Source organism: Neomonachus schauinslandi, chromosome 11 (assembly GCF_002201575.2).
Source record: "Neomonachus schauinslandi chromosome 11, ASM220157v2, whole genome shotgun sequence".
NCBI lineage: Eukaryota > Metazoa > Chordata > Mammalia > Carnivora > Phocidae > Neomonachus > Neomonachus schauinslandi.
The window spans coordinates 10,620,869-10,647,835 of NC_058413.1; the positions used below are offsets into that span (position 1 = coordinate 10,620,869).

General features: G+C 49.8%; 2 protein-coding genes across 2 annotated transcripts in view; both read right to left on the reverse strand.

Moving 5' to 3' along the window:
• The window catches only part of LOC110575869 (membrane-spanning 4-domains subfamily A member 15), a 16,157-nt gene extending 5,192 nt beyond the window's left edge, over window positions 1-10,965 (reverse strand). The window contains exons 1-2 of the mRNA XM_021684890.1: window positions 10,946-10,965; window positions 2,015-2,264 (exon numbers count right to left, since the gene is read on the reverse strand). Coding sequence (XP_021540565.1) covers window positions 2,015-2,236 — 222 coding nt within the window. The 5' untranslated portion in view covers window positions 2,237-2,264; window positions 10,946-10,965. The remainder of the gene's footprint in view (window positions 1-2,014; window positions 2,265-10,945) is intronic.
• Window positions 10,966-20,562: 9,597 nt separating this feature from the next.
• LOC110575868 (membrane-spanning 4-domains subfamily A member 8-like) overlaps window positions 20,563-26,967 on the reverse strand; it is a 20,543-nt gene continuing 14,138 nt past the window's right edge. The window contains 5 exon segments of the mRNA XM_021684889.1: window positions 20,563-20,667; window positions 20,853-20,966; window positions 22,111-22,248; window positions 23,296-23,355; window positions 25,676-25,798. Coding sequence (XP_021540564.1) covers window positions 20,563-20,667; window positions 20,853-20,966; window positions 22,111-22,248; window positions 23,296-23,355; window positions 25,676-25,798 — 540 coding nt within the window.

Sequence of the window (26,967 nt, forward strand, 5' to 3'; positions counted from 1 at the left end):
AGCTGAGCATCTATCACTGATCCATGCCAGCCAGCTGTGAGCTGCAGCTGCCTCCTGCCGAGCTGACATCTGGGCTGGATTTTCTTTTAGAGGTGGTTTACCCCACCGATCCTTTCCCAGAAGGAGGACGGTTTTCCCAAGGAAGGGGATATGTGTGCTTCTGGTAAGTTCTGCCACATGTTTTTCATATGTTTTTGGTAATGATTGAATTCTAGAACCGAGTGGGCACATTAGAGGCCCCCACATCCAACCTCTGCTTAACCCAGGAGCCCTTTCCAGCTCCTGACTTCTTAACAGGCCCCCTCAGCGGGGAGGTGCTCACCACCACTCAAGCCATGGTGGCCCGTGTCTGGGCAGTTGTGACCGTAAATGGCTGGAATCGTTTTCTTGGGGTCACGTGGAAGATGCATGTCTTTCTAACATGAGTGCCAAGAAATTGGGTATTTATGGGCATGGCCACCTTGAATCTTCTCTCCCGTTCTCTCTTGAGCTGCACGTCTTTCACCTTTCCAGCTGCCGGCACCGCTCCCCTCTGCAGGCTCCTCTCCTGCTCCTGGACACCCCCACCGCTGAGGGCCCTGCTCATGGAACACCGACTGCCTCTGCTTGCATGCCTGTCTACACTGAGCAACATGTCCCTCCTTTAATCCTAACATGATGAAGTAGGTATTATTCTGATTTGGAGACCAGGAAGCCAAGACCGAAGCAGAGATGTTCAGTAACTTGCCCGTGGTCTCCCAGCGATGAAGTGGCAGGCCAGCCATCTCTCGAGATGCTGTTCCTCTACTGGGTGACACCCCCAAACGCCTATTGATAGTTTCCTCTTTCTGTGTTTTCCAGCAGTTTAAATGTGTCTTGTCAAATCCCTTTGGAGATCATGGGTTCCCTGGTCTGCTCTGATGGGGACCGACGACCGCCTCTCTGTTCACTGTCTCTAGTCCCTTCATGCACCGTGGACGTGGTGCAGCCTTTAGCGTGGAATCTTGAATTCAACGTGTTCAAGCCAGAGCTGGATGCTGCAGAGCAGTGGGAATGAGAGTGGAACTGTACAGTCAGGCCATCCTGGGGTACACGATGCCACTTGGCACCTGTGTGGCCTTGGGCCTGACCAGCCTCTGTTTCCTAATCCGTCCAATGGGAACTGTGGTCCCTGTCTCACAAGGTGGTGATGAGATGGAAGGAGCCAGTGCGTGCACATTCCATGGCGCTGTGCGTGTCCCTCTCGGGGGTTCCCAACAGATGACAGCTGTCGTCACCACCCTTATCACCATCACCATCACCATCACCACGGCCTCAGTTATGTCTACATCTTCCATTTGGAGGAACTGGGGCCAAGGGACAAACTGAAGACACTATATATGTATGTATGAGGATGAATATGTCTGTCTGTCTGTCTACCTGTCTATTTGATATTTTCTTCCCGCCTAGAAACCAGTATCTCAGCCATCTGAGATTGGCAAAGACCTCATGGGACATCTTTCACGGACCCACAGGAGCTGGCCTCTGCCCACCCCTCCAACTTCATCTCACCTCCCTCCTTCCTTTGCTAATTACATTCCAGCCGAGTTAACCTTCCACTTCGTCCTTGAACAAGCCACACTCACTCCCACCTCAAGGCCTTTGCACCAGCTGTTCCTCCACCTGCTGAGCCCTTCCCCTTACTTCCCATCTACCCTTGGCTTCAGCATCCAGGTTTTAGCCTAAACGTCGCCTCCCCACGGAGACCTGTCTGTCCTCCGTTGCTAGTGTTGTCCTTCCCACATCCATCATGTTCAGCCTCATTACCCTGTTTGGGGTCATCCCAGTCCTTTGTTTGCCGGCGTGCTCTCTGCGGGCCCCACGGGGGATGGGTCTGTGTGGTACACAGCTGAATGCTCAAGGGCTCACTAAGCATTTAGGGACCGCCTGCCCCTCTCCGAGGTATGCGTGAATGCTCCCGTGCTGGGGCAACCCTCCCTGCCCAGCACCTCTGCACACACGCATGCCTCAGGTGGTCTGGGGGTGCTACTCTTACCCCTAAAGCTTTGGGCTCTCCGGTCAGGAATGTCTCCATGGGCCGCAGGTCGGGCGGCTGGGTGGTCCTTGGCGTCTGCGCCCCCAGCGGCGGCTCCTCAAACTGCAGGACCCCGGGAGGCTGGCACCTGGAGGTGGGCAGGATGGCCGGAGGTGGGCGGAGGCCACTGGCATTGCTGGGCGGGAGGGCGACAAACACGTTGCTGGCGGGAGCTGCGGACATGGTGCTCGGAGGGCCTGGAAGACAAAGGCTCAGAAGCTGCTGCTGCGGCTTACACATTTGCATGGGGCCTTTCAGTTTATAAACAACATGCCCGTGTAGCCCTGTTCTCTGCAGTCCCTGAGGATGGCACCACAATCTCTGTCGTTGGGGGAGCTTCTCTCCGAGAAGTGAAGGTTGTCCTAGATCAAGGGCCTTAGGTGAGGCAAGGCCAAGACTTGAGTTCCCATCTCTGACCACAGAAGCCCTGCTCTTTTTTGTTTGTTTGTTTGATTCTGTAAATTTTTTTATTATGTTATCTTAATCACCATACATTACATCATTAGTTTTTGATGTAGTGTTCCATGATTCCTTGTTTGCATATAACACCCAGTGCTCCATGCAGAACGTGCCCTCTTTAATACCCATCACCAGGCTAACCCATCCTCCCACCCCCCTCCCCTCTAGAACCCTCAGTTTGTTTTTCAGAGTCCATCGTCTCTCATGGTTCATCTCCCCCTCCAGTTTCCCCCCCTTCATTCTTCCCCTCCTGCTATCTTCTTCTTCTTTTTTTTTTTAACATATATTGCATTATTTGTTTCAGAGGTACAGATCTGTGATTCAACAGTCTTGCACAATTCACAGTGCTCACCATAGCACACACCCTCCCCAATGTCTATCACCCAGCCACCCCATCCCTCCCACCCCACCCCCCACTCCAGCAACCCTTAGTTTGTTTCCTGAGATTAAGAATTCCTTGTATCAGTGAGGTCATATGATACATGTGTTTCTCTGATTGGCTTATTTCGCTCAGCATAATACCCTCCAGTTCCATCCACGTCGTTGCAAATGGCAAGATCTCATTCCTTTTGATGGCTGCATAATATTCCATTGTATATATATACCACATCTTCTTTATCCATTCATCTGTCGGTGGACATCTTGGCTCTTTCCACAGTTTAGAAGCCCCGCTCTTAATCTCTGTGCTGTATTACATGGAAAGGACCTTTAGGAGGAGCATGTACTTAAACCACCTCCTTTCTCCAGAGAGTGCAGGTGACTCGCCCAAGAACACACAGCTAGTGCGAGGCAGAGCCGAGGCAGCACAACCCTCTTTACCCGTAGGTTGGGACTCACCTGTCATTTCCTGTCCCTCAGCCCAGGCTGAGGAGATGTGTCAGTGATGCCCCTGGGTCACTTCTGGCCGTGGAGGCTTTCTCTTTGGCCACCCAACACTTGCTATTAATGTAGCTGAGAAATGTGTGGATTATGGGAGCATTGTGTGTGGCTGGCCCGAGCAAGCACTTTGGGGAAAAGCACCCAGCTGTCAGAAGGTGAGCTTACTAGGACACAGAAAAGGGACGAATGAATCTTCCAGATCAGACAATGAACTTAAAAAAGTCAGCCCTCCCATTGGCATTAATGGGTTCAGTGCAGGCTGAGGAGATAGAAGTCAGCATTTGAATCCTGGCCCCTTTGCTACCGCGAGACAGGGGACAAGACGGCTACCTCCCCTTGCCTCAGTTTCCTTACTTATGAAGTGGGGATAATGACACTGCTACCAATCTCATAGGGCTTGGCATGAATTAGATCGAAAATAACGCACACAAACTTGATAAAAGCCATCCTTTAGAGTGTGATTTGTTCTAATGCTACTTGCCTAAATGTTTTCTTAAAAGTAATATGTATAAACCAGTCATGATGAACAGTTCATTTTTTTAGCTGTTTAACAGTGCATTTTCCTCTGTGCTCTGACAGCTATCACACCCTCTTCTCGGGGGGGATAATCAGCTTGCAGACCATGCAGCAAAGTCTCTGTGGGTCTGCAAAGGCTCTCAGCTGATGAGGGTTCGAGCCCCCCTATTCTGGGGCGATGATGCTCACAACACGTGTGTCTTCTGGGGAGCCCTGTGAGCCATTTATTTGTGCAGTGTCTGACCTACATCGATGGACAGAGTGTTGGACTTGCTGCAAAGAAAACGGAGCCAAGAGCACCCACAGGCTATTACACAAGTTTTCCATGACTGGAGGCACTGCCGAGGACTCAGGTGCGGGAACACAGGGTAAAAATCAGCTGGCGTTTAGGGGGTGACAGAAGGCATCTGTCATTTTGAAGGGCTTCCTAACATGGCCCCCCACAGCCTGGGAAGAGTGACGACAGGCAGTCGGAGGACGGATCTGCACATGGATTATGCTCGGACTTCCCCATAAAGAGTCCACTCTGTTGGGGCTCTCCTTCCTAGCAACTCACACTGAAATGATTATTCCTAGACATGAAAACTGCTTGGAACACGACTGGCAAACTTACTTACTTATTTTATGGATGAGACGAGAGAGGCTCTGAGCAGCAGAGGGATTGCTGGGGGTGACTCGGCTGCTGGTTGGGGGAGCCAGGGTTCAAGTCCAAGTTAGCCCATCTCCAAAGCCTGCCTGTGCCCCCTGTTGCTGCCCCGGGGGCTGCTATTTGCCCATTGTTCCAGCTCCTTCATCCTGGGTGCCTTAACATTTGAGGTGGTCACGTGACTTGTTTTTGCTAAATAAATGTGATTGGAAGGAAATACACAGCTTCTGGGTGGAGGCATTTAGTTGTCCGAGAACCCAGACACCGCAGGGCTCGTTTTCTCTTTGTCACAGTGACTCACAATGTTCTGGACAGAGGCTGCTCCATCTGCCTGGGTCTCTGGGTGAGGACGATAGGGAGGAGAGCTCCCAGTGCGCATGGACACGAGGAGGAGATAAACCTTCACTGTGTTAAGTCACGGAGCTGTTTGCGACAGCAGCATAACCTAGCTGCTCCTGACTGGGACACTCTCCCAAAATGAATGTAAATGGGGGCTGGACACAGCGTCCATGTCCTCGAGGAACCTAGAGGCTAATAGGAGGAGCAAGAGTAGTTTGCCATTCAGTTCAACAGATGATTCTTGAGCATCTATGATAAGCACCAAGTATAGGAGCTGAGAATACAGAGATGAATTAGAACCGACGTCCTGCCCTCCCCGCACCTCGCAAGGGGGAGCAGGGTCAGCCAGTGATGGGAGAGTCTGCGGAGCGAGGGGGAACGGATTCCACCCCGACTGCAGAACTCAGGGATGTCCCCAAGGAGGACATGGACCTAAGACAGGGGTCCTCAGCTCAGAGGGGCTGCTTCCCTACTGTCACCTCCTTCACCCCAGGCCAATTGCTGTTCTCTTTCTTCGTTTCAGTCTCCTTCTCTTCCCCACGCATTGGCCTCCCCTGCCCTGCCAGACATATTTGGGAAGCGGACACTAAGGACACTGCCAATGACGGCCTGTTCTGAGAGCCCAAGGAAATGGGAGAGGGAGAGGGAGTGAGACAGCAGGAAGATGGGGAGTCTGGGCACAGGAGGACCCCCTGGCCCACAGGTCCTTGCCGACTGGGGTGTGAACCCCGGACACGGAAGCTCTCTTCTTGCTCAAAGGGAGAGACAGGCCTGGGTTATTAGCTGTACTTACAGATGCGGAAATGGAGCTTCAGAGAGGGTGAGGGTGTCTCCCACGGTCACACAGCACCTCAGTGGAAGAACTGGGCTGGGTCCTGGACTCCTGCTGACTTTAAGGACATCACTCACTCCTGGGTTTGAACCCTGCCTTTGTTGGAGGGCAGGGGCTGGCACTTGTGCCCCACTCCTGGAACTAAGGATGCTGAAATGCTCAGAGTCCACAGAACAGCATCTTAGAATCGAACAAATGAGCCATTCTGCTGACTTTCCACCTCCTAAAGGCGGTTCATTTGAAGAGATCACTTGTGTCCTCACTGGCATCCAGAAAGCATATGTAACAACCGAGAGGAAAGAGGGACAACATTTTAGAGTAAAAGGACAAAGGATTTCAAAAGAACAAGTGCAACTTGGGGAAAACCTCACTGCTTTGCCTGTAGAGTTGTCAGTTCGCAGGGGACGGCTAAAAACTGCCCGACACCCAGGGCGGGTTGTGGAGAGTTGCTGAGCCTTCCCCGGGGTCCGTCCTGGGTGCGGAGTGGTCCCAGAAGGGAGCAGTTGGAATTAGCAACATCTCTCCCGGGCAGGAGGTGAGAACGCGTGGAAGCTGAGACCTAGCCCTCCTCCCGAGAAGAGAAAACACCTATAAAAATAGGCTCTCTGCTGCTAGGGCGGGCTGGGTGGCAGCCCTGAGCACGGAAGTGTGACATAGTTCCTGAGACCCACAATCTCCCCTCTCCACACACCCCTGCAGGCAAGACAGCACCTCGGCACCCTCGGGACAGGGACCACCCCTCTGTCGCATTCTGGGGGCCATCTGGCCCATACCACCGGCTCTGTGACACTCAGAAGAACTCTTTTTTTCCTTACCAACCAATCAGCCTGCTCACCCTAAACACTAATGCATGTGAGCCAGGGTCAGGCAGGTGGAAAAGAGGGGAAGTCATGGTCCCCTGCCTCCAGGAGTTTACCCACCAGCGGAAGAGCTGCCTGCGACAGACGCAGAAGGCTGCCGACAACAACGATAGGCACGTTATGAATGGCTGAATGAGCAGGGGTGGTGCTGACTCCTCATATGCCCAACCCTTTACAATTTGTAAAGAACTGTCATCTGTATGGGAACCATGGACCCTTATAACAGCCCTGTGAGGTAGGTGTTATTCAGCCCATTTTGCAGACCAGTAAAGTGAGGGTCAGAAGTAGCAGTGTGGAATCCTAAAATGTGTATGGAACTACAAAATACCCCACATAGCAAAAGCAATTTGGAAAAAGAAAAACAAAGCTGGAGGCATCACGATTCCGGATTTCAAGTTATATTACAAAGCTGTAGTCATCAAGAGAGTATGGTACTGGTACAAAAACAGACACATAGATCAATGGAACAGATTAGAAGACCCAGAAATGGACCCTCAACTACATGGTCAACTAATCTTTGACAAAGCAGGAAAGAATGTCCAGTGGAAAAAGACAGTTTCTTCGACAAATGCTGTTGGGACAACTGGACAGCGACATGCAGAAGAATGAAACTGGACCACTTTCTTACACCATACAAAAAAATAAATTCAAAATGGATGAACGACCTAAATATGAGATAGGAAACCATCAAAATCCTAGGGGAGAACACAGACAGAAACCTCTTTGACCTTGGCAGCAGCAACTTCTTATTAGATATGTTGCCAGAGGCAAGGGAAACAAAAGCAAAAATGAACTATTCAGACTTCATCAAGATAAAAAGCTTCTGCACAGCAAAGGAAACAATCAACAAAACTAAAAGGCAGCCTATGGAATAGGAGAAGATATTTGCAAACAACATATCAGATAAAGGGTTAGTGTCCAAAATCTACAAAGAACTTATCAAACTCAACACCTAAAAAAGAAATAATCCAGTTAAGAAATGGGCAGAAGACGTGAATAGACATTTCTCCAAAGAAGACATAGAGATGGGCAACAGACATATGAAAAGATGCTCAACATCATTCATCGTCAGGTAAATACAAATCAAAACCACGATGAGATATCTCCTCACACCTGTCAGAAAGGCTAAAATTAACAACACAAGAAACAACAGGTGTTAGCGAGGATGCGGAGAAAGAGGAACCCTCTTACACTGTTGGTGGGAATGCAAGCTGGCGAAGCCACTCTGGAGAACAGTTTGAAATTTCCTCAAAAAGTTAAAAATAGAGCTACCCTATGACCCAGCAATTGCTCTACTAGGTATTTACCCAAAGGATACAAAAAATACATATCCAAAGGGGTACTTGCACCCCGATTTTTATAGCAGCATTATCAACAATAACCAAAACATGGAGAGAGCCCAAATGTCCACTGACTGATGAATGGATAAAGAAGATGTGGTATAGGGGTGCCTGGGTGGCTCAGTTGTTAAGCATCTGCCTTCGGCTCAAGTCATGATCCCAGGGTCCTGGGATCGAGCCCTGCATCGGGCTCCCTGCTCCGCGGGAAGCCTGCTTCTCCCTCTCCCGCTCCCCCGCTTGTGTTCCCTCTCTTGCTGTGTCTCTTTCTGTCAAATAAATAAAATCTTAAAAAAAATTAAAAAATTAAAAAAAGAAGATGTGGTATATATATACACAATGGAATATTACTCAGCCATCAAAAAATGAAATCTTGCCATTTACAGTGACGTGGATAGAGCTAGAGTATTATGCTAAGCAAAATAACTCAGTCAGAGAAAGACAAATACCATATGATTTCACACATATGTGGAATTTAAGAAAGAAAACAGATGAACATATGGGAAGGAAGAAAAGAAAGAAAGGAGAGAGGGAAACAAGTTGTAAGAGACTCAAGAAGAACAAACTGAGGGTTAATGGAGGGAGGTGGGTGGAGGATGGGCTAGATGGGTGATGGGGATTAAGGAGGGCACTTGTTGGGATGAGCACTGGGTGTTGTATGTAAGTAATGAATCACTGAATTCTACTCCAGAAACCAATATTGCACTGTGTTAACTAAGTAAAATTAAGAAAAAAAAAAAAAAGAAAGAAATAGCAGTGTGGTAGAGTGGGACAGGCTGTGGATCTTGCCCTTGAGCATACTTGTCAAAAATGTTGAAACAGGGGTCTCAGCTGGGGGGCACCTGGGTGGTGCATTCAGCTGAACGTCAGACTCTTGGTTTCGGCTCCGGTCATGATTTCATGGGTCATGGGATTGAGCCCTGCGTCAGGTGTGCTCAGCAGGGAGTCTGCTTGAAGATTCTCTCCCTCTGCCCTCCCCCCACTAAAATAAATAAATAAATCTTAAAAAAAACCCAACAACAAAACAGAGGTCTCAGCTGAGATGATGCTAGGGTGAGCTATACCACAGATGGCCCTGGGAGAGGGGGGCAGGGGGACTTGCAAAGCAGGGGGCTGAGGACCTACTACATGATTTGACACCCTCATCTGCAGGGTTGGGAGTGGAGATTGAGAGAGGATTTGAGAGAGGACATTTAGAGTGATCTGGGCACTGTGTGTGTAAGGGAGGCGACACATTGCTATTTGCGAGACAAGACGGAGAGCTGGCTTTAGGGAGGCTTGGAGAGACTGTTAGGCATCCCCTGCATTTTGGACCCAAGGCTGGAGCTGTGGGAGTTTCCCAGGAGATGGGGGTGTCTCCACAGATCCGGCAAAACCCCTCTGCAGAGAGTGGGTCTGAACACTGGCGGCCTCAAGGAGGGTGAAGCCAGCTTACTGGAGCGGCATTCAGGTGCCTGTCTCCCTGGCCCCTCATCTCCTTCCCATTAACCAGAAACCACAGTTACCCAGCCGGGGGGAGGCTGGAGGAGGGCAAGCTGGTGGGACAAGCAGGGGAGGCCCACCAAGTCCCCTTGTTCCCTGCCCTGTGCTGGTCTGAGGACCAGTGTCCCGAAATCTAGTGACATGGCACAGGATTGGCCACTTGGCTGAGTAAATTGGGGCTGCTCGTCTCACCTGAGAGCAGCCAGGAAAGCCGTGGGACTGCCCCGATTCCCAGATGGCCTAGCGAGCCCCAGGGCACTGACTGCACTGGCTTCCCTGGGCTGACCCGAGGTCCCCTGGTCTTCGACTGCACTAACTCATGGACCTCATGCTGGGCTGAGCCCCCCCAGGCAGCCAGGACTTGTCCTGTGAGCATCTCAGGGCGTCATCTTAATTCACAAGGAGCCAGAAGCAGTTTCGCTCATTCACAGTTGGAACAGCGGGGGGAGGTGTTGCCAGGTGGAGGAGAGAGGCTATAAGGATAAAATGTACAGGATCACATCGGGGGGTGGGGGGGCCTGCACAACTGGGAGGAGGCAGCTTTGCTTAGTGGTTAAGATCATAGGTCCCAGGGTTAGCCTGGGAAGAATGCATCCAACCACTCTATGAGCTTAATCTGCTGCATGACCTTGGGGGCAAGTTGTTTAACTTCTCTGGGTCTCACTTTCCCCATCTGTCAAATGGGTGGCTCTGAAGTGGTGGCAAGTGAGGTGCTGTAGGCTTTCAGGGATGCCCCATCCACTTCCCCTGTCTACCAGCCATGCTCCCCGACCCGGCCACTGTTGACTAGGCAGGAATGTGCTCCTTCTAAGTCTCACCCTGTGACACTGGGCTGCCAGGAGGCCGTCCAGGCTCCTCCAATCCCAGCCCTCTAGGGCAGCTCAGACCTGCCCCCCTGGCCTGCAAAGGATGCCGACAGATGCACAACACATGATGGAGGAGGGCAGGCCCCCCTCCCCGCTCCCCACACCCTCCCAACTGTCCCATGCCCTCAGCAGGGTTCCACTCTGCTCGGCTGCCCACACCTCCCTGAGGGCCTGCGAGCCGGGGCAGCCCCTTTCCCTTGCTGGGCCTCCCTTTCCCCATCTATGAATGGGGATCCAGACAATATTTGTCCCTCAGCCCCTCTCCAGCTCAGTATCCCTGCATGTCCATCTCTTTCCCTTGGAGAAGCAAAAGGGCAGGGTGCCTACATCTGGGTTGGAATCACCTTTCTGCCCCACTTGGGGTCAGAAAGGAAGACTCCGTTTCCCTGGGAGGATGACAAGCTCCGCAAAGGACCCTAGGGCCTCTAGGGGATACCTGAGTCATCGCAGACTGGCTTTGAGGAGAGAAGACAGACGCCCCTCCTTCCCCCACCACTGGTGGGTCCTGAGCCGGCAGGTGCCTCTCAGTGGGAGGCCCTGGGAGCTGTCCTCCCCGCTCCTAGGGCCCCCAGGTCACAGCATTCCTGGCCTAGTGGTCCCCATCCCTGCCGGATCCAATGCCCCTGCCCCCTTTCCCAGCGCGCCCCAGGGACCTGGAAGGGTGGTGGGTACTCACCGAGCTGCCTCCGCCGCTGTGCCCGCGCCGCGCACTCTGCTCGCCCGCAGCTGCCTCTCCTGAGTTCACACATATCCATGTGAAAGCCTTCCTATTCGTGTGGGGCTTGGAAATCCACTCTGCGGTGAGCTGCCGCCTCTGGGAAGTTCGCAAGCCCCTCCTGGCTCTGAGGCCTCCACCCACCTGGCCCGGCCGAGGGGCTGAGGCAGCTGCTGGTGGGAGAGCACTGAGTTCCTTCCTTCAGCATCCAGAAGGGGAAACCGAGGCCCAGAGAAGCAGGTGGCCTGCTGGGGTCCCCCAGTTAGCACCGGAGCTGCGAGTGGGATCCACATTGGCCTTCACCTTCCTGCAGCCGAGGAGGGACCCTCCGACGGTAACCAGGAGGCTGCCCGACTTCCTCCCCCTGAACTTGTGCCCCGTTAGAGAAGAGGGGCCCGGTGCACGGCGTGTGTGAGCGTAGGAGTGAGCGTGTGTGCAGGCGTGGGCATGCGGGTGTGAGCGTGAGGCCCCGAGCGTGACGGCATCTCGGTGAGAGAAGAGTGGGTGTGTGTAAGGATATGGGTGTGGGAGGATGTCAGAAGCATGCGTGTGAACGTGTCTGGATGTGTGAGTGCGAGCATGTGGGGCATGCACGAGCCTAAGTGTGTGGGTGTCAGCCCGCGTGATGTGTGCGTGTGGATGGGCACCAGTGACTGCACTCGAATGTGCGTATGTGCCCGTGTGTGAGTGTCCCTGGAGGTGTGTGAGCACGTGCGTGTGTTAGAGAGTGTGTGTGTGCACAGAGGGTGTTGCTCGAGTAGCACACACACAGAGAGTTCGCGCCTCTGTTTCTGGATTCAGGTTGGCACCACCATTGCGCCGGAGGCCTCCGCAAAGGCAGGAAGACGACAGGGGACTCGTGGGCTCAGGCTGGCGCAGGACGTGGCTGGAGGGGCCTAGCCGGGGCCAGCTGTCTCCTAAACCAGGGCCAGAACAGGCGGCAGGTTGACTGAAAAACGGCCCCCGTTCTCTACCCCTTCATGTATCCACGGCGATTCGCGAACCGGGGTCTGCTTCCCCAGGCCCTTGAGTCTGGGCTGCCTGGGGACGTCCTTCGCCAGCACCAGCAGGCAGAAGCAACGTCGTGCCCGGGCTGACCGGAGGCCTCAGGAGGCTTGGCTGCTTCTGTTCCGGCCTGGAAATCGGCAGTGGCCGCAGAACATGTCCAGGCTAGGCTGCCGGAGCACCGGATGCGTGGAGCGACGCCAAGTCAGTGCCGTTGGCCCCGCCGCGGGCCCACGCGCCTGAGACACGGTGTCGCCGAGGCGGGCAGGGCCATGTCGCTGACCCTCCGCCGACGGCAAAGCCCAGATCCGGTCAGGAGAACTGCCCCGCGCGCGACCCACGGACCTGCGAGCGAAAGCACGTGGCTTCTTGCGCTCCGCCCTGAGGTTGTCGCGCAGTCCTGTTGGGAGGGCAGCGGACTGAAGCCATCTGTGTCTTTACGGCGGCCTTTTCCTGTCTCACATCAGCGACCAGAGGCCAGGGGCCGAACAAGCTGACCCTCGGAGAACGAGAAAGAGCAGGGAAAATGCAAAGTCCAGACTGAGCCGGCACGAAGCCCCAGCCAGTCCTTTCCCACGGCTCCCTGCTGTCGCCCCCGCTGCCGACCTGCTTCCTTTCATGGCTGGGCCACTGTGGACAGAGCGCAGTGATTCCTGTCCTTGCTTTTCCTTTCTCGAATGCTCGGTTTTCTCCTGTTAGTTGCCAGTTTTTAGAAATAGTGGGTGTGGCTTTTGGTTTCCGGTTTTTATTTTTTATTTATTTTATTTTTTTTAAAGATTTTTTAAATTTATTTGACAGAAAGAGAGAGAAAGCACAAGCAGGGGGAGCAGCAGAGGGAGAGGGAGAAGCAGGCTCCCCGCAGAACAGGGAGCCGGATGCGGGGCTCCATCCCAGGATCCTGGGATCCTGACCTGAGCCAAAGGCAGATGCTTAACCGACTGAGCCACCCAGGCGCCCCAAGGTGACCGGTTTTTAAAAAATAATCATGATGAAGCCACGAGTTTCAGCTCAGCGTGGGCACTGTTTTGTGATTCTGATTGCTTGTCCTTGTTCTTGATGAGCAAATTGTGCCTTTCTTGGCCGGTGGGAGCCCCTTCAAACCGGCCCCGGCGTCCTTGGGAGCTGAGCCCTGTGGCCGCTGGAGGTTTCCTCTTTCTGGCACAACGTGTTTCTACACTTAGTCTGTTCTCCAAGGAGCCCTGCTTCTTTTTCACAGGAAGTGTTTAGAGACTACAATCTGGGCGTCAGGGGTATCCATCAAGCCCAGTGGTTATTGTTTCTAGTGCGTTTTCAGTGGAAAGAGTTGTTTTTTCTGGTTAGAAGGAGAAAAATAAAATACGCTTTTGTGTTTCTAATTCAAAATTTGTTTAATATTAGAAGACAGGCTCCTTTCGAGTATTTATGCTTTCCCAGTATTTAACCCTGTTTTTGGGAGTGTATAGTTTGTATGCAATTGGATCGCATGTGTGGATTCCTGTCCCCATCACTACGATCAGGACACAGAGCTGGCCCATTGCCACGAAGAAGCTCCCGCATGTTGCTCCTTAGTTTTATCACTTCCAGAAAACATCATATAAATGGACTCCTACAGGATACACCCCTTTGGATGGGCTTTTTCCACTCATGATATGCTTTTGAGACCCAAGTTGTGCGTGTCCGTGGCTGGCTCCTTTTCCTTGCTGAGAGGTATTCTACCAGACGGATGTGCCCACAGAACCTCCCGTGTTCTTCCAATGAAGCACATTTGCATCGTTTCCAGTTTTTGGTTCTTCCAAACAGAGCTACCATGAACATTTGTGTACAGGTTTTAGCATGAAAAGAAATCTCATGTTCTCTAGGATAAATACCCAGGAGAGAGACTGCTGAGTCACAGAGTAAGCGTCCGTGTAACTTTGTAATAATTGAAAGACTGTTTTCCATGGCATGGCATTTCCAGTTGCCTGGGACCTACATCCTGCACCAGCACCCACATCCCTGCGCTGTGTCTGTAGTGGAGGGTGGGGGGTAGTCTTTGATGGTGAATGACTTCTGGCAGCCTTTGGACAGGCCCTGGGGGGAGTCCTTTAGAGAGTTTTATTGGCCTCTTACCTGGGCAAAGTCCAATCTTGTTGCTCCTGCCTTCATGGCCCTGGCATCTGTCCAGTCTCTTTCTATTGGCTCCTGGTTGCTGATTTAAATTTATGAGACATAAAAAGTATACTTGAGGGTGCCTGGGTAGCTCAGTTGGTTAAACGTCTGCCTTCGGCTCAGGTCATGGTCCCAGGGTCCTGAGATGGAGCCCTGCATTGGGCTCTCTGCTCTGCAGGGAGCCTGCTTCTCCCTCTCCCTCTGCTGGTCCCTCTGCCTGTTCTCTCTCTCTCTGACAAATAAATAAATAAAATCTTTTTAAAAAAGTGTACTTAACAAGGCAGGAAACAACAAATGTTGGCGAGGATGTGGAGAAAGGGGAACCCTCTTACACTGTTGGTGGGAATGCAAGCTGGTGCAGCCACCCTGGAAAACAGTGTGGAGGTTCCTCAAAAAGTTAAAAATAGAGCTACCCTATGACCCAGCAATTGCACTACTGGGTATTTACCCCAAATGTAAGTGAAAAGAAGGGCCATATGCACCCCAATGTTCATAGCAGCAATGTCCACAATAGCAAACTGTGGAAGGAGCTGAGATGCACTTCAACAGATGAATGGATAAAGAAGATGTGGTTCATATATACACTGGAATATTACTCAGCCATCAGAAAGGATGAATACCCAACATTTGTATCGACATGGATGGAACTGGAGGGGATTATGCTAAGTGAAATAAGTCAAGCAGAGAAAGACAATTATCATATGGTTTCACTCATATGTGGAACATAAGGAATAGCATGGAGGACATTAGGAGAAGGAAGGGAAAACTGAGGGGGGGAAATTAGAGGGGGAGACGAACCATGAGAGACTCTTGAAAACAATCTGAGGGTTTCAGAGGGGAGGGGGGGTGGGGGGATGGTAGCCCGGTGATAGGTATTAAGGAGGGAACGTGTTGTAATGAGCATTCAGTGCTATACGTGAACAATGAATCGTGGATCACTACATCGAAAACTAATGATTCACTCTATGGTGACTAACATAACATAATAATAATAAAAAGGTGTACTTGACAGTAGCATCACTAGGGTGGGAAGTGGGGGGAAGAGGAAGCCAAAGGGAATGTGAGGGACTTGGGCCGATGGGAGGTTTTGGCAGGAAATAGATAGGCTGGGACTGAGTCTTATCTAGCACTCTGGACTCAACTCCAAAGGGGAGGGTCACCCTTTTATCTTCTAGATGATAACTTGGGGAGTGTCTTATCTGAATTTCAACTTAGACATAGTTCATTCTTTTGCAGAGTTTCTCAATAGAGTTGTCTAAGGATGGCGTGGGCTGCCTTTGGAGACACGCATAATATACAGCACCACGTACGGTGCTCAAAATGAGAAGGAGAAGTCATTTGAGAAGGTTCTGTGGAGCAGTCTCAAACTTGACTGAGCATCAGAATCACCCGGCAGGCTTGCTAAAACACAGATTGCTTGACCCCACCCTCAGAGTTCCTAATTAAGCAGGTCTGGGGTAGGGCCAAGAGGCTCCCAGGTGAATGCCGATATTATACATATAGGGGCAATGATAGAGGATATTCAAGTATCAAATAGAGGTTATCTTTAAGTTCTTGGCCACCTCTGGAATGGTATGCTCCTATAAACTTTTGAGGACAATATTACTGAAATTTGGGATTTCTCCTGAAACTTTTTCCTACACCAGTCTTCCCCATTCCAGTAAATGGCTGTTCACCCAGTTACTTAAGGAAGAAACCTTGACATTGCCCTCAATTTCCCCCTCTTCTTCCACCCATCCCACACAGTCCATGAACCCTAGAGATCTCCCCGCCAAGCCATGTCCCAAACCCGCTTCTTTGTCTCCACTGTCAACTACCTAGTCCAGGCATTCAGTGGATTGTTAATGGGAACCTATCTCCCCATGCACTTCCTCTAACTGTGGTCATGTGCTTACAGCTCCCATCTTAATTGATTTCACTGGGAGAGTCTGATTGCCAAGGGCAAGAGAAGATAAGTGGGTCATAGCCAATTCTTTCCCACCGTGAGTGAATAGCTTGGAACATCATGATTCTGGTACACAAAGGACAATAACTGTATCATCAGCATCATCTATCTCTAGGGTCAGCACCCTTGTCTGCAAAGGACCAGATAGTAAATATTTTAGGCTTTGCAGGCTGTATGGTCTCTGTCATGCTACTGAACCCTGCTGTTGTAGCACAGAAGCAACCAGCAAACAAATGGGCCTGGCTGTGTTCCAATAAAACTTTATTGACAAAAACAAGTGGTGGGCCAGATATGGCTCACCCACAGGCCTTAGTTTGCCAGCTCCTGTCCTGGACTATCACTAAATCTCCTCTGGGACCCCCTGCTTCCTGCCTTCACCCTTCTCCTATCCCTTCCCTACAAAGCAGGCAGAATGATCTTTCAAACTGTAAACCGGATTACATCACTCTCCTGCATAAAGCCACCCAATGGCTCTAAAATGGCTTTTAGCCCTAGAATAAAATCCAATGCCCTCTGTGGCCCCTGCCTGCTTTTCCAGCCCCTTCTTGAGACATTCCCCATCTCCTTCACTAGATTCCAGCTGCACTGGCTTTCTTTCCAGTTTCCCGGACACTCCAAGCTCTTTCCCACAAGGACAGCTTTGCACGGCTTCTTCTCTCTGCCTGGGTTGGTTTTTACTTCACTTTCTGTATGGCTAGTTATTCTTATTCTTCACATCTCCTCTTTAGAGGGGCCTTCCGTTCAGAAACTCTGCCCTCTTCCCCTTCCCCAGTAATGTCTAGACGAACACCATGTTTGTTTCCCCATCACTTTCATCACTTAACCGATCATGTGACTCGCCTGTCACGCACTCAGGCGTGTCCTCTCCAGGAGGGCAGGAACTACATCTGCTCCGTTCACCACTGTGCATCCAGCACCGGGCATCCAGTAGGTACTTCCTGTCACTGGAGGACTGAGTGAGTGGGTATGTAAGGGACTCATTCCTGGAAGCAAGAGGATACTTCTCATTCTAGGAAGTGTTCGGTAACACTGCTATGTGCTAAGTCTCATCCTGAGACTGGCAAGAGAGCTAGGAGCTGTTGAAGATGTTGTGTCTGTACCCAGGAAGACTGACTCCATCTGAATGGTGTAAACTGTGGGCAGTAAGAGTCCTGGGAAGGAAAAGTCAGGGAAGTATGGGCTATAACATGACACTGAGGCTGGGGTCCTGGGAAACAGGTCTTTCCTTGACACGACACACCTACTGATGTTGTAATGCACCCTCCAAAGACTGAGTATACCTCCCCAGTGGAATCCCGAAGGTCTTAGGGTATTTGGCAGGAGCTATAAATGTTCCAAGTGTGAAGTCGCTACTGGGACACATAGCCACACTTCTACTGTTTTTTTCAACGATAACACAAAAATCAGATTTTTTTTTCAGTCAAGATAAAAAAAACCCCTCAAGGTTAAACCCTGAACATCATCACTGCCAGGTCACATTGTACACTTCCCTCTTGCTCCCACCACAGGCCTGCTTTTCCTTGGATGCTTCTGGCCATGGGAACCTAAGACAGCTTCCCTGTGGAGGTGGCAATTGAACTTGCCAATGGAGGAGATGGGGGCAGGCATATCAACTAGGAAATAGAACGACCTTTTTCATCAGAAATCCCCAACTGGGGAGTGATGAGCCCTGGGACTCAAGGCCTGACTGAAAAACAGTATAAACACTTTATAGCGCTTTCATGCACTGATTAGCACATTTGAATCTCCATCTCCCTTCAGATTTGAATCTCAGGTTCCCAGGAGATGAGCTTGAGTACCTGGGCTGAGAAAAGGGGCCAAGGGCAGTGCCATATTGGAGAGCAATGCTCAAGGGCCAAGGAGAGAGAGAGGAGCTCACATAAGAGAATGAAAAGGGCATCTGGAGAAGCTGGTGCAGAACTAGCCTAGTGTTTTAAGGAGAGAGTGGTTTGTTGGGTTAAATCCTACAGAGGTCAAGTGAGATAAATATGGAAACAGAGCTACTGGAGGGTACTGGTGAATTTGGGGACAGCAAAATCATCACTGGATGGGGAGTTGGGGGAGAAAGCCAGGAGTGTGGTGGCAGCTCAGAAGGCAGAGACAGTGTCTCTGACTGTAATCACCCTATTTTTCTATGATGTGTCCCTGCTTCTGCAAGGAGCCTTGGATGGGCCATTTGGAGTTTTGGTTCTAGTCCTGCTTGTGCTCCTGGCTGGGCTGATGGTGTTAAATTTCCAAGGTCTCTTCCAGTGTCTATGCTCCACTGTTCTGGGGAGGCTGGGAGTGAACAGAGTTGTGCAGATGAACATCTTGTGGAACGGTGCAGAGCAAGGACAAACTTTGCTGTCCACGGGAGGCAGCATGCTGTCACTTCAGGCTGGTGAAGGGGCCATCTGGGATGAACGGTCTAGCACCCAGGACTAATAGGTGGTAGGATAGGAAAGGTACTCTATTCCAGGTGGCAGGTGGCAAGTGCCACCTATCCAGAGAAGCACCAGGTGTGCGAGAAGATATGCTCTCCAAGACAACCCGCACTGTAGGAGGTGAGACTCATCAGGAGTGTCTGAGTTAACTCACAGGTCAGACAAGTCAGGAAGGAGACTCTGAGAACCAAGTGGGAGATCATAGTCGAGGGTTTCAATTCTGTGGAGTGAGAAGGTGTGGAATCAGATGGGGCGGTGAGAGGCAGCAGTAAGGAAGGGACAGAAAGAAGGCCAGACTTGCTCTGCCCATCCAGACCTCCAAGAGAGGCCCAACCAGGCCAGTCCCTTTTGGGGAGCCCAACGTATTAATATCTCAGCTTACAAAACAGATGGGTGAAGGGCTGGTCTAAAACTAGGATATTACATGCCCCATATTACATTTTTATTGTCCATGATTTCCTAAGACCTGTTCAGTTCTAGCAAATGAAAGCCCACCTGCAGTCTTGGAATCTCTGTCATTCCTGACCAGCTGATGGGCATCCATAGGATTCCTGGTCAAAGAAGACACAGATGCAGGAGATGGAACTCTATTTTTTTTTAAAGATTTTATTTATTTATTTGACAGAGAGAGACACAGTGAGAGTGGGAACACAAGTAGGGGGAGTGGGAGAGGGAGAAAGAGGCCTCCCGCGGAGCAGGGAGCCTGATGTGGGGCTCAATCCCAGGACCCTGGGACCACGACCCGAACCGAAGGCTGACGTTTAACGACTGAGCCACCCAGGCACACCTCTTTTTTTTTTTTTTTTAAAGATTTTATTTATTTATTTGACAGAGAGACACAGCGAGAGAGGGAACACAAGCAGGGGGAGTGGGAGAGGGAGAAGCAGGCTTCCCACGGAGCAGGGAGCCTGATGTGGGGCTCGATCCCAGGACCCTGGGACCACGACCCGAACCGAAGGCTGACGCTCAACGACTGAGCCACCCAGCAGATGGAGCTCTAAACCGCAAGCCATTTAGAAGAAACTTCTTGGATAAAATCAGAGGCTAAAAATATTTACAAGAGTAAAATCATGTTCTGTATTTAGTGACAACAACAGAGAGTCCTTGCAGGGCTTCTGTAGTGAAGGGAAATTTGATGGCACCTGGATGTCAGAGATTGTTGCTATTATCTGCCAGCATATAAACTTTTCAAAGCCAATTGCCATCACGTATAACAATATTTAGATTAATGTGGGTAGATCTAGAAGTTATAGACATAGCCATTTCTCTTTGAATTAGTCTCTATCCTTTTATAAATAAAGATATATTAGCCTCATAACTTTGGGAGATACCTTATCTTAAGACAATGTTTATTCACAAGCATTGCTACATCAGTGGACGCAGCAGTACTTGTGCTTATAAAAGGGCTTATAAAAGGATTGGTCTTGGTAGTGGATGACTCACTCTGTCCCAAGATCTCCCCAACAGTGTGGTTCCTTATTGCACTAAAAAAACCCCTTTAATGCCCCACTCAAGTGTTGCTTCCTCAACCAGGCTTGTTCTCTGCTTTCCCGATCACTGTCAGAATAAATCATAGCCCTCTCTGTTCTCTCTCTGTGAGTCCCCACATTCTGCCCTGTGTTAGAGAAAATTGCTTGCATAATTGTCTTCTCTGTGAGGCCAGAAGTTCCTTGAAGTCAGGGACTTTGTTGTGTTCCCCAGTGTTAAACTTCCTTGAACACATCAAATACTCGGTACATATTTAATCAACAAACGAATGACTGAAAGAGTGAAGGTTGGGTTGTCTAGACATTGGCACTTCCAACCCATGAGCTCACACAGGGAAGCACACAAGGCCCCAGGCACAAATGCCCTAGGGAGGATCTCTTTGTTAAAATCCACTTTAAATTTCTGCCTCCTTTTTAATAGAGGAACTGCAAGATTTACCATGAGGAATTGAATGAAGTCAAGATGCATGCAGCTAGAGAAACATTTCCCTTAGATTGTCAAGGAAGGGGGATCCTGGGTTTCAGAAGCCCAGAAAGGGGAGGTCTTCTTTTGGTCTCTTTGAAAGTTGCTTCTAGAAGCTTTGGCTTTGCTTATCTGGAGCCCTGGACCTCGTTGAAATAAGTTGGTGGCAAGTCCACTGGTTCTGGGATGACCCCTGGGTTTGCCACACAGATATTCGGGAGGACCACACCCACCTGGAAAACACGGGTGCACAGGAGGTGCACTAATAAGGGTGAGAGAAGGACCAGGCAGGCATGGAGGCCTTTACGCCCTGCGAGATTTCTCCTGCTCCTGGGCAGGAAGGGGAAGCATGGAGATCCCTTTAGTCTCCACCCTCTTTGGGGAATCTTCCCACCCACCGAGGAGCCTCTGGACTCACGTAGTTGTGCTGACAGCAGACCAGTTGGCAGCCAAAGCGGGAAGATGCACATGCTACGCAGAATTCCAGGAGGCAGAAGATGAGCAGCACACCAGAAATAGCCATGCCAGGGGTCTGGAACCAGAGCGCGTAGGACGTCAGGAGTGCTGGTCCAGGCGTCCGAGGTCTGGCTCCAAGTGGGGCTCTGCAGGGGACTGTCCCTCTGGCTCTGAGGAAGTCCCCTAACCTCGGCTCACCAGGTTTTTGTGAGGGTCGAGTGTGTTTGTAAAAGAATCGTTACTTGAACACTTACTACTGGCACTACTACTTCCTTCTCTAGGGGGAAGGGTAGTCATCTTTTAGGAAAACACCTCGATCATGTGACTGGGAAGGAGAGGATGGGCTGCCGGGCAGATGGAGGGACTGAATCTACAAGGACTTGTCTGTAGCTGCACTCACTTGTCAGTCCCAGAGTCACGAGTCTCATGTGGCTGTTGGACATTTGGGAAGCGGCTAGTCCCGAAGTGAGATGTGCATGATACACACCAGAGTTCAAAGACCGAGTACCCAAAATGCAAAATATCAAATTGATAATTTTTTACACAGATTACATGTTGAAATGACCATTTTGGATATATTGGGTTAAATAAAATACTAAAATTAATTGCACTTGTTTCTTTTTCTTTTTTTTTAAGGTGGTGACTCGAAAATTTAAAATCAGACATGCAACTCAACGTTATATTTCTATTGGTCAGCACAGGTTGGTACATTATGATCCATGGGCCAAATCCTGGCTGCTGCTTATTTGTGTAAGTAAAGCTTTATCAGAACACAGCCATGCTCATTGCTTATGTATTTTCTATGGCTGCTTTCCCACTGTAGGATAGGGTTGAGTAGTTGCAACAGAAACCAGAGGGCCTGCAAAGCCTTAAATATTTATTCTTTGGCCCTTTGCAGAAAACTTTTGCTGACCGCTTGTCCACAGTCACGGGCAGGGAGGTGAGAATGTGAGCAGCTGGAGGCGCATGTGTGTTATAATTGCATTTAATTCTGCCAATGTTATAAGGTAGGTATTGTTTTATAAAGGTAGAAACTAAGACTAAGAAAAGTCACGTGCTCAAAGTAGCACAGCAGTAAAGCTATAGGTCGGGGGCTTTACACACTGTTCTGATTCTTCTCTACAGTGCTGGGTGAAGAAGCTTGGTTTGGGCCTTCTAACAATTTGGTAAACCTAGCTAAATCAGAACTCAGAGGAACGTTGGTTCAGCGGGGTACTTACCACGCCCCAGGTGGCATAGTGGGAATAAGAGAGAGAGTAGGCATAGGTGGGGGCGAGACTCATATCCATGATGAAGAGTATGATTCCAACCACAGAACAGATTGCACTGACGATGTTCAAGCCCAAGCTGCCATTCAGCTGAAGAAGACACAGAGGGTCAGGGTGGGAGAGGAAAATTATTGTGGCTGAGATGAACAGAGACTAAACAAGTGCTTCTTAATGTGAATCTCTAGAACCTTAATTCTGTAGTAAGGAAAGAGATGTTCTGTGCAAAAAAGTGTGTGGGTAAATTAACTTTGAAAAAAAGCTGGGTTGAACAAAGTTAAATAGGTCTTTGCTGTAAGACTTGTCAGAGCCTTTAACAAGGATTATGGATCTTCCAGAGAGCGGACTACTAAATAGAGGTTTCCCCAAGTTTACCTACTCATCTTCACAGAGTATCTCATGGGACAAGTGTCCCTAGGACAGATCTTTGGGAAACACTCAACCTGCTAATCCTGTGTGAGATAGGTAGGAAGCTCAGCCCCTGTGTCTTGGGATATGACAGGCTCTGATCCTTCATGATTCTGGGCCATGTGCAGAAAGACATGCCCAGAATTTTGAGCTTCCCTTTGGAGATTTTCAAATAGGTCTCATCTGGCACAGGGACCTGGCCATCCTGAGGCCCTTCACCCTAGACAACCTGCTTGTGAAAGAAAAAAAGGTACTTTCTCGGTCTATTGCTAGGGGACCTTGTTCATGTGGTTAGCAGAGCTCGCTTGGCTGGATTCCTTAGGGAAGCAGGTGGTTGAGCTTCCCCTGGCTTCCCTGCAGAAATGGCTGGAGGCCTGCTCTGTGTGCCCCAGGCACCGTCAGTGCCTGCTCGTCTGGAGTGGAGCCTGAGCCCCCAGGAGCTTTGTGACTCCTCCTGTAGGCACCTCTTAGGGACACTGTTCTGTCTGCCTTAATTCAGGTGGCTGTGTTGCCCTTCCCTCCCCAGAATCTTCTGGACTCCTTCCTACCATGACTCTGTCCAGGTTCATGTGGTCCTGCATGTGAGTATGAGCGAGCACGTGTGTCAGTGCCCTGCGTCTGGTTAGATGTAAGTGCGAGGATGAGGGAGGGATTGCGTGTTAACCTTCTTTTCCCCAGAGTGTGTCTCCTATAGGTCTCTGCTGGGAGAGCCTGTGTCAGGAGGTGACTTACCAGGCAAGAAGATTTTGGCTGATTTTCTGCTGACACTGAGAGGGATCCTGAAACAATGAACTGGCACAGAGGAGAGGAGGTTTAGAAAAAGTCCCCAGGTTAGGGTTCCATCTTCCAGCTTCCAGGATTCTGGTCACACACATTCTCTCGTACACACTAGGTTCCTGTGCTGGGGCCTCCAAGTCAACATGGGAGGAAGGAAGGAAGGAAGGAAGGGAGGAAGGGAGGGAGGAAGGAAGGGAGGGAGGGAGGGAAGGAAGAAAGGGAGGGAGGGAAGGAAAGGAGGGGAAGGGGAGGGAGAAGTAGACTCTCCGCTGAGCAGGGAGCCCAACGCGGGGCTGGATCCCAGGATGCTGAGATCGTGACCTGAGCTGAAGGCAGACGCTTAACTGACTGACCCACCCAGGTACCCCCAGACCCTGTGTTCTTAACCCTTATCCCACACACCCTCCCACTCAGGGTAGATGCATGTGCCATGGGGTGGAAATGGTTTTATAATGAAAAGTTATTCTAGCTTCCTATGCCTTTTAAAGGGAATGGTATTTTTTTCCTAAATGTGGAAAAATAAATCTCATTCTTATACCCTTCTGTTTATAGAGACTTGATGGGGAGGGAAGGGAACAAGAGGCTGGCCTTCTGAGGTCCCTTCGGGTCCTTTTAAGGTGCCAAAGAATATGGGCCTTTGTTTTGGAAAAGGACATTAATGATCTTTAGGAAATACATAGTCCTGGAGTCAAAAAGGCAACCAAGAACAAAACTGCCCTGCAGGTATAAAAGGGGGGGATGGTCACGAGAGCTGATCAACCTGGCAGAAGGGAAGATGCCAGGGAAATTTCCAGGCACTTAAAAGTACTCACTAGCATCCAATGCTCAATAGCAAGCCATTCTGTGGCCATGGTGTTAGCCACTCCATTGTCCCAAACTCCATTAAAATGGGTTATACAAACGCAGGGCTGGGGGAGAGGAATAGGGGCTGAGTTCCAAGTCTGAGTCCATGCAAAGCAGAGAGAGGACCACAGCCTCAGTGAATGAGACCCAGAAGGAAACAAGAAAGAGTAGGTACTCAGAGAAAGATTCTCCCAAGAACATGAGCCTGCCATTTTGCAGGTGTTATGTGGGTATGAGGGTGGGGGATAACACTAGGCGATTTTATTTAAATGTCATGGGATAAGGGGAGGACTTTGATTATCTAGGTTACTCTGGAGTTTTGCTATTTGTGAGAAAAGTTGCATTTGAATCATAGATAGGTGTGTGAGTCCAGAGACAAAGACTGTAACAGCAGAGAGAAAAAGGACGTGGGAGGGAGGACAGGGAGAAGGAAGGAGTGTGTGTGTGTGTGTGTGTGTGCATGTGTGTGTAGCTGAGAGGATGCTAGGGAGAATGCAAAAGAATCAAAAAGGCAGTAAATTGGAGAAGAGAAAGGATATGTGGTTTTTAACCTTTTATGGAGTCATAAATCACCCTGAGAATCTGATGAAAACTATGGACTTTTCCAGGAAAAAAAATACATATCTAGCATACCAAATATTTTGCCAAAATGGGGACTCTGAAGCCCATCTGTGGACTCCAGGTTGAGTGCCCATTGCTTAATGACTGTTCTGTGCCTGGGCAGCTACTCTCAACCACTGGTCAAGTGTTCTTCTCCTGGAGCTCAGGCTGTGGGCCTATGTTGAACAACACTTGAAAGCTATTACCAATACATCTTTTTACACATGGACATTGTTGTATGAGTTGGAAAAAGGTGCCACTCCTGGGTTGATGAATGAGAAGAAAGTTCCCTGACCTGTGGGGTGAGCCAATTAGAAAATGTGCCCACTCTGGGTGAATAGCACCTTGTAGGGCTGTCACTTGGTGTTATGGCTGAACAGTGTCCCCTCAAAATTCATCTTTTGAAGTCCTAACCCCCCAGTACCTCAGAATGTGACTATATTTGGAGATGGGGCCTTTAAGTCTTAGTGAGATCATTAGGGTGGCTCTAATCCAGTATGACTGGTGTGCTTGTGTGAAGAGGGGATTATTAGGACATGGACACACTGAGACCACATGGAGACACAGAGAGAAGGTGGCCATCTGCAAGCCAAGGAGAGAGGCCTCAGAAGAAACAACCCTGGTGACACCTTGATTTTGGACTTTCAGCCTCTGAACTGTGAGAGAATGCATTTCTGTTGTGTAGGCCACTCAGTCTGTGCTGTTTGTCACAGCAGCCTTAGCAAACTAACATGCTTGGTAGGCAAGGCCTGGGCTGGATTCACACCCCGCTTGTTCCCTTGGTTGGGAACCTGCTGCAAGGTGCAAGCCACACAACTTGACAAGGTGGCCTTGAGAGTGTTGGCACATTCTGGGAACTCACTCGTGGGGTGGGGTGACTCACATTACTTACCCAGATGCCTCCCCAGAAGGGAAAGCCTCCATAGAGCGAGATAGCTGTGTAGTGTCCAGAGAGTATGGTGGCCATGATGGAACCGAGGCCGATGTGTATCAGGCCAATCAGGATCTGGATGGCCTGTCAGGAGAGCCACAGGCTGAAGCCTTTGTTTCTGAGGCTGGATCCTGCCTCCCCTTTGTGCCTCCTTTTTATTTTAATAAATCTTTTGTTTTCCTAGTCTAAAAAGTAATATGAAAAATATAAAAATGAAATAAAAACTTCCCATAATTACTTTCTACTCAGAGAAAACATCCCACTTACATTTTGGTATATAACCTTCCATTATTCTTTTCAAATGTATATACCAATAACACAAGATGGTTCTGGGAGGGAGAGGGAGAAGGAAGATGGCAGAAGAGTAGGGGACCTGCGTTTCATTTCCCTTGAATTCAGCTAGATAGCTATCAAATCATTCTGAACACCTGTGAATTCAACCTGAGATCTAAGAAAAGAATTGCTTCAATTCTACAGATAGAAAAGCGACCACTTTTTCAAGGTAGGAGGTCCAGGGAAGTGAATGTGAGGGGATATATCGGAAGATAAACCATGGGAGGAGGGAGCCTGTGTAAGCTGGCTAGGGGAAATGATATTGCAGTGGAGCACAAAATCAGAACTTTTAGAAGTCTGCGTTTGTGACAGATATCCCTGCCTGAAAGGTGCTCAGGTGGTGAAGTGGGGCAGAATCCTAGGTGGGACAGTGTGGTCTCAGGGTCCCCAGGGTCACAGAAAGAGCGGGGGTATCTGAGAGTGGCAGAGTTCCCAAGCATTGGAGTGGGAACCTGGCTACAGTCAGGGAGCCCGAGTGGCCTCTCAGCTCAGTGTTGCCATAAATCTCGAACTGTGGCATGATTGGGTGACTATTCTCCAAGCTGCAAGTGTCTCCAAGTGACAACTGCTGGGAGACCCTGCCACAATCAGGCAACTGCTCCTGAAGCAGGGGCCCAGAAAGCAGCAGGGCCTTGGTGAGATCCCCTCCCTCCCCTAGGAGAATTGGTGTGGGTGTGCACTGCAGGAGTCTACAGAGTTTGGCACACACAATAGGGATTGACTGCTTTTCCCTGAGGGTGCCCTGAAGAGTGGGGGCAGAGATCATTCAGCTCCAGGGCTGGAGATGGGGCACTGCCATTTTTGCTTTTTTTTTTTTTTTAATCCTCTAAAGTAGCATGAAAAGCCTTCAGGCTTCCTTTTACTGTATTCAATTATATATATATATATATATATATATATATATATATATATATATATAT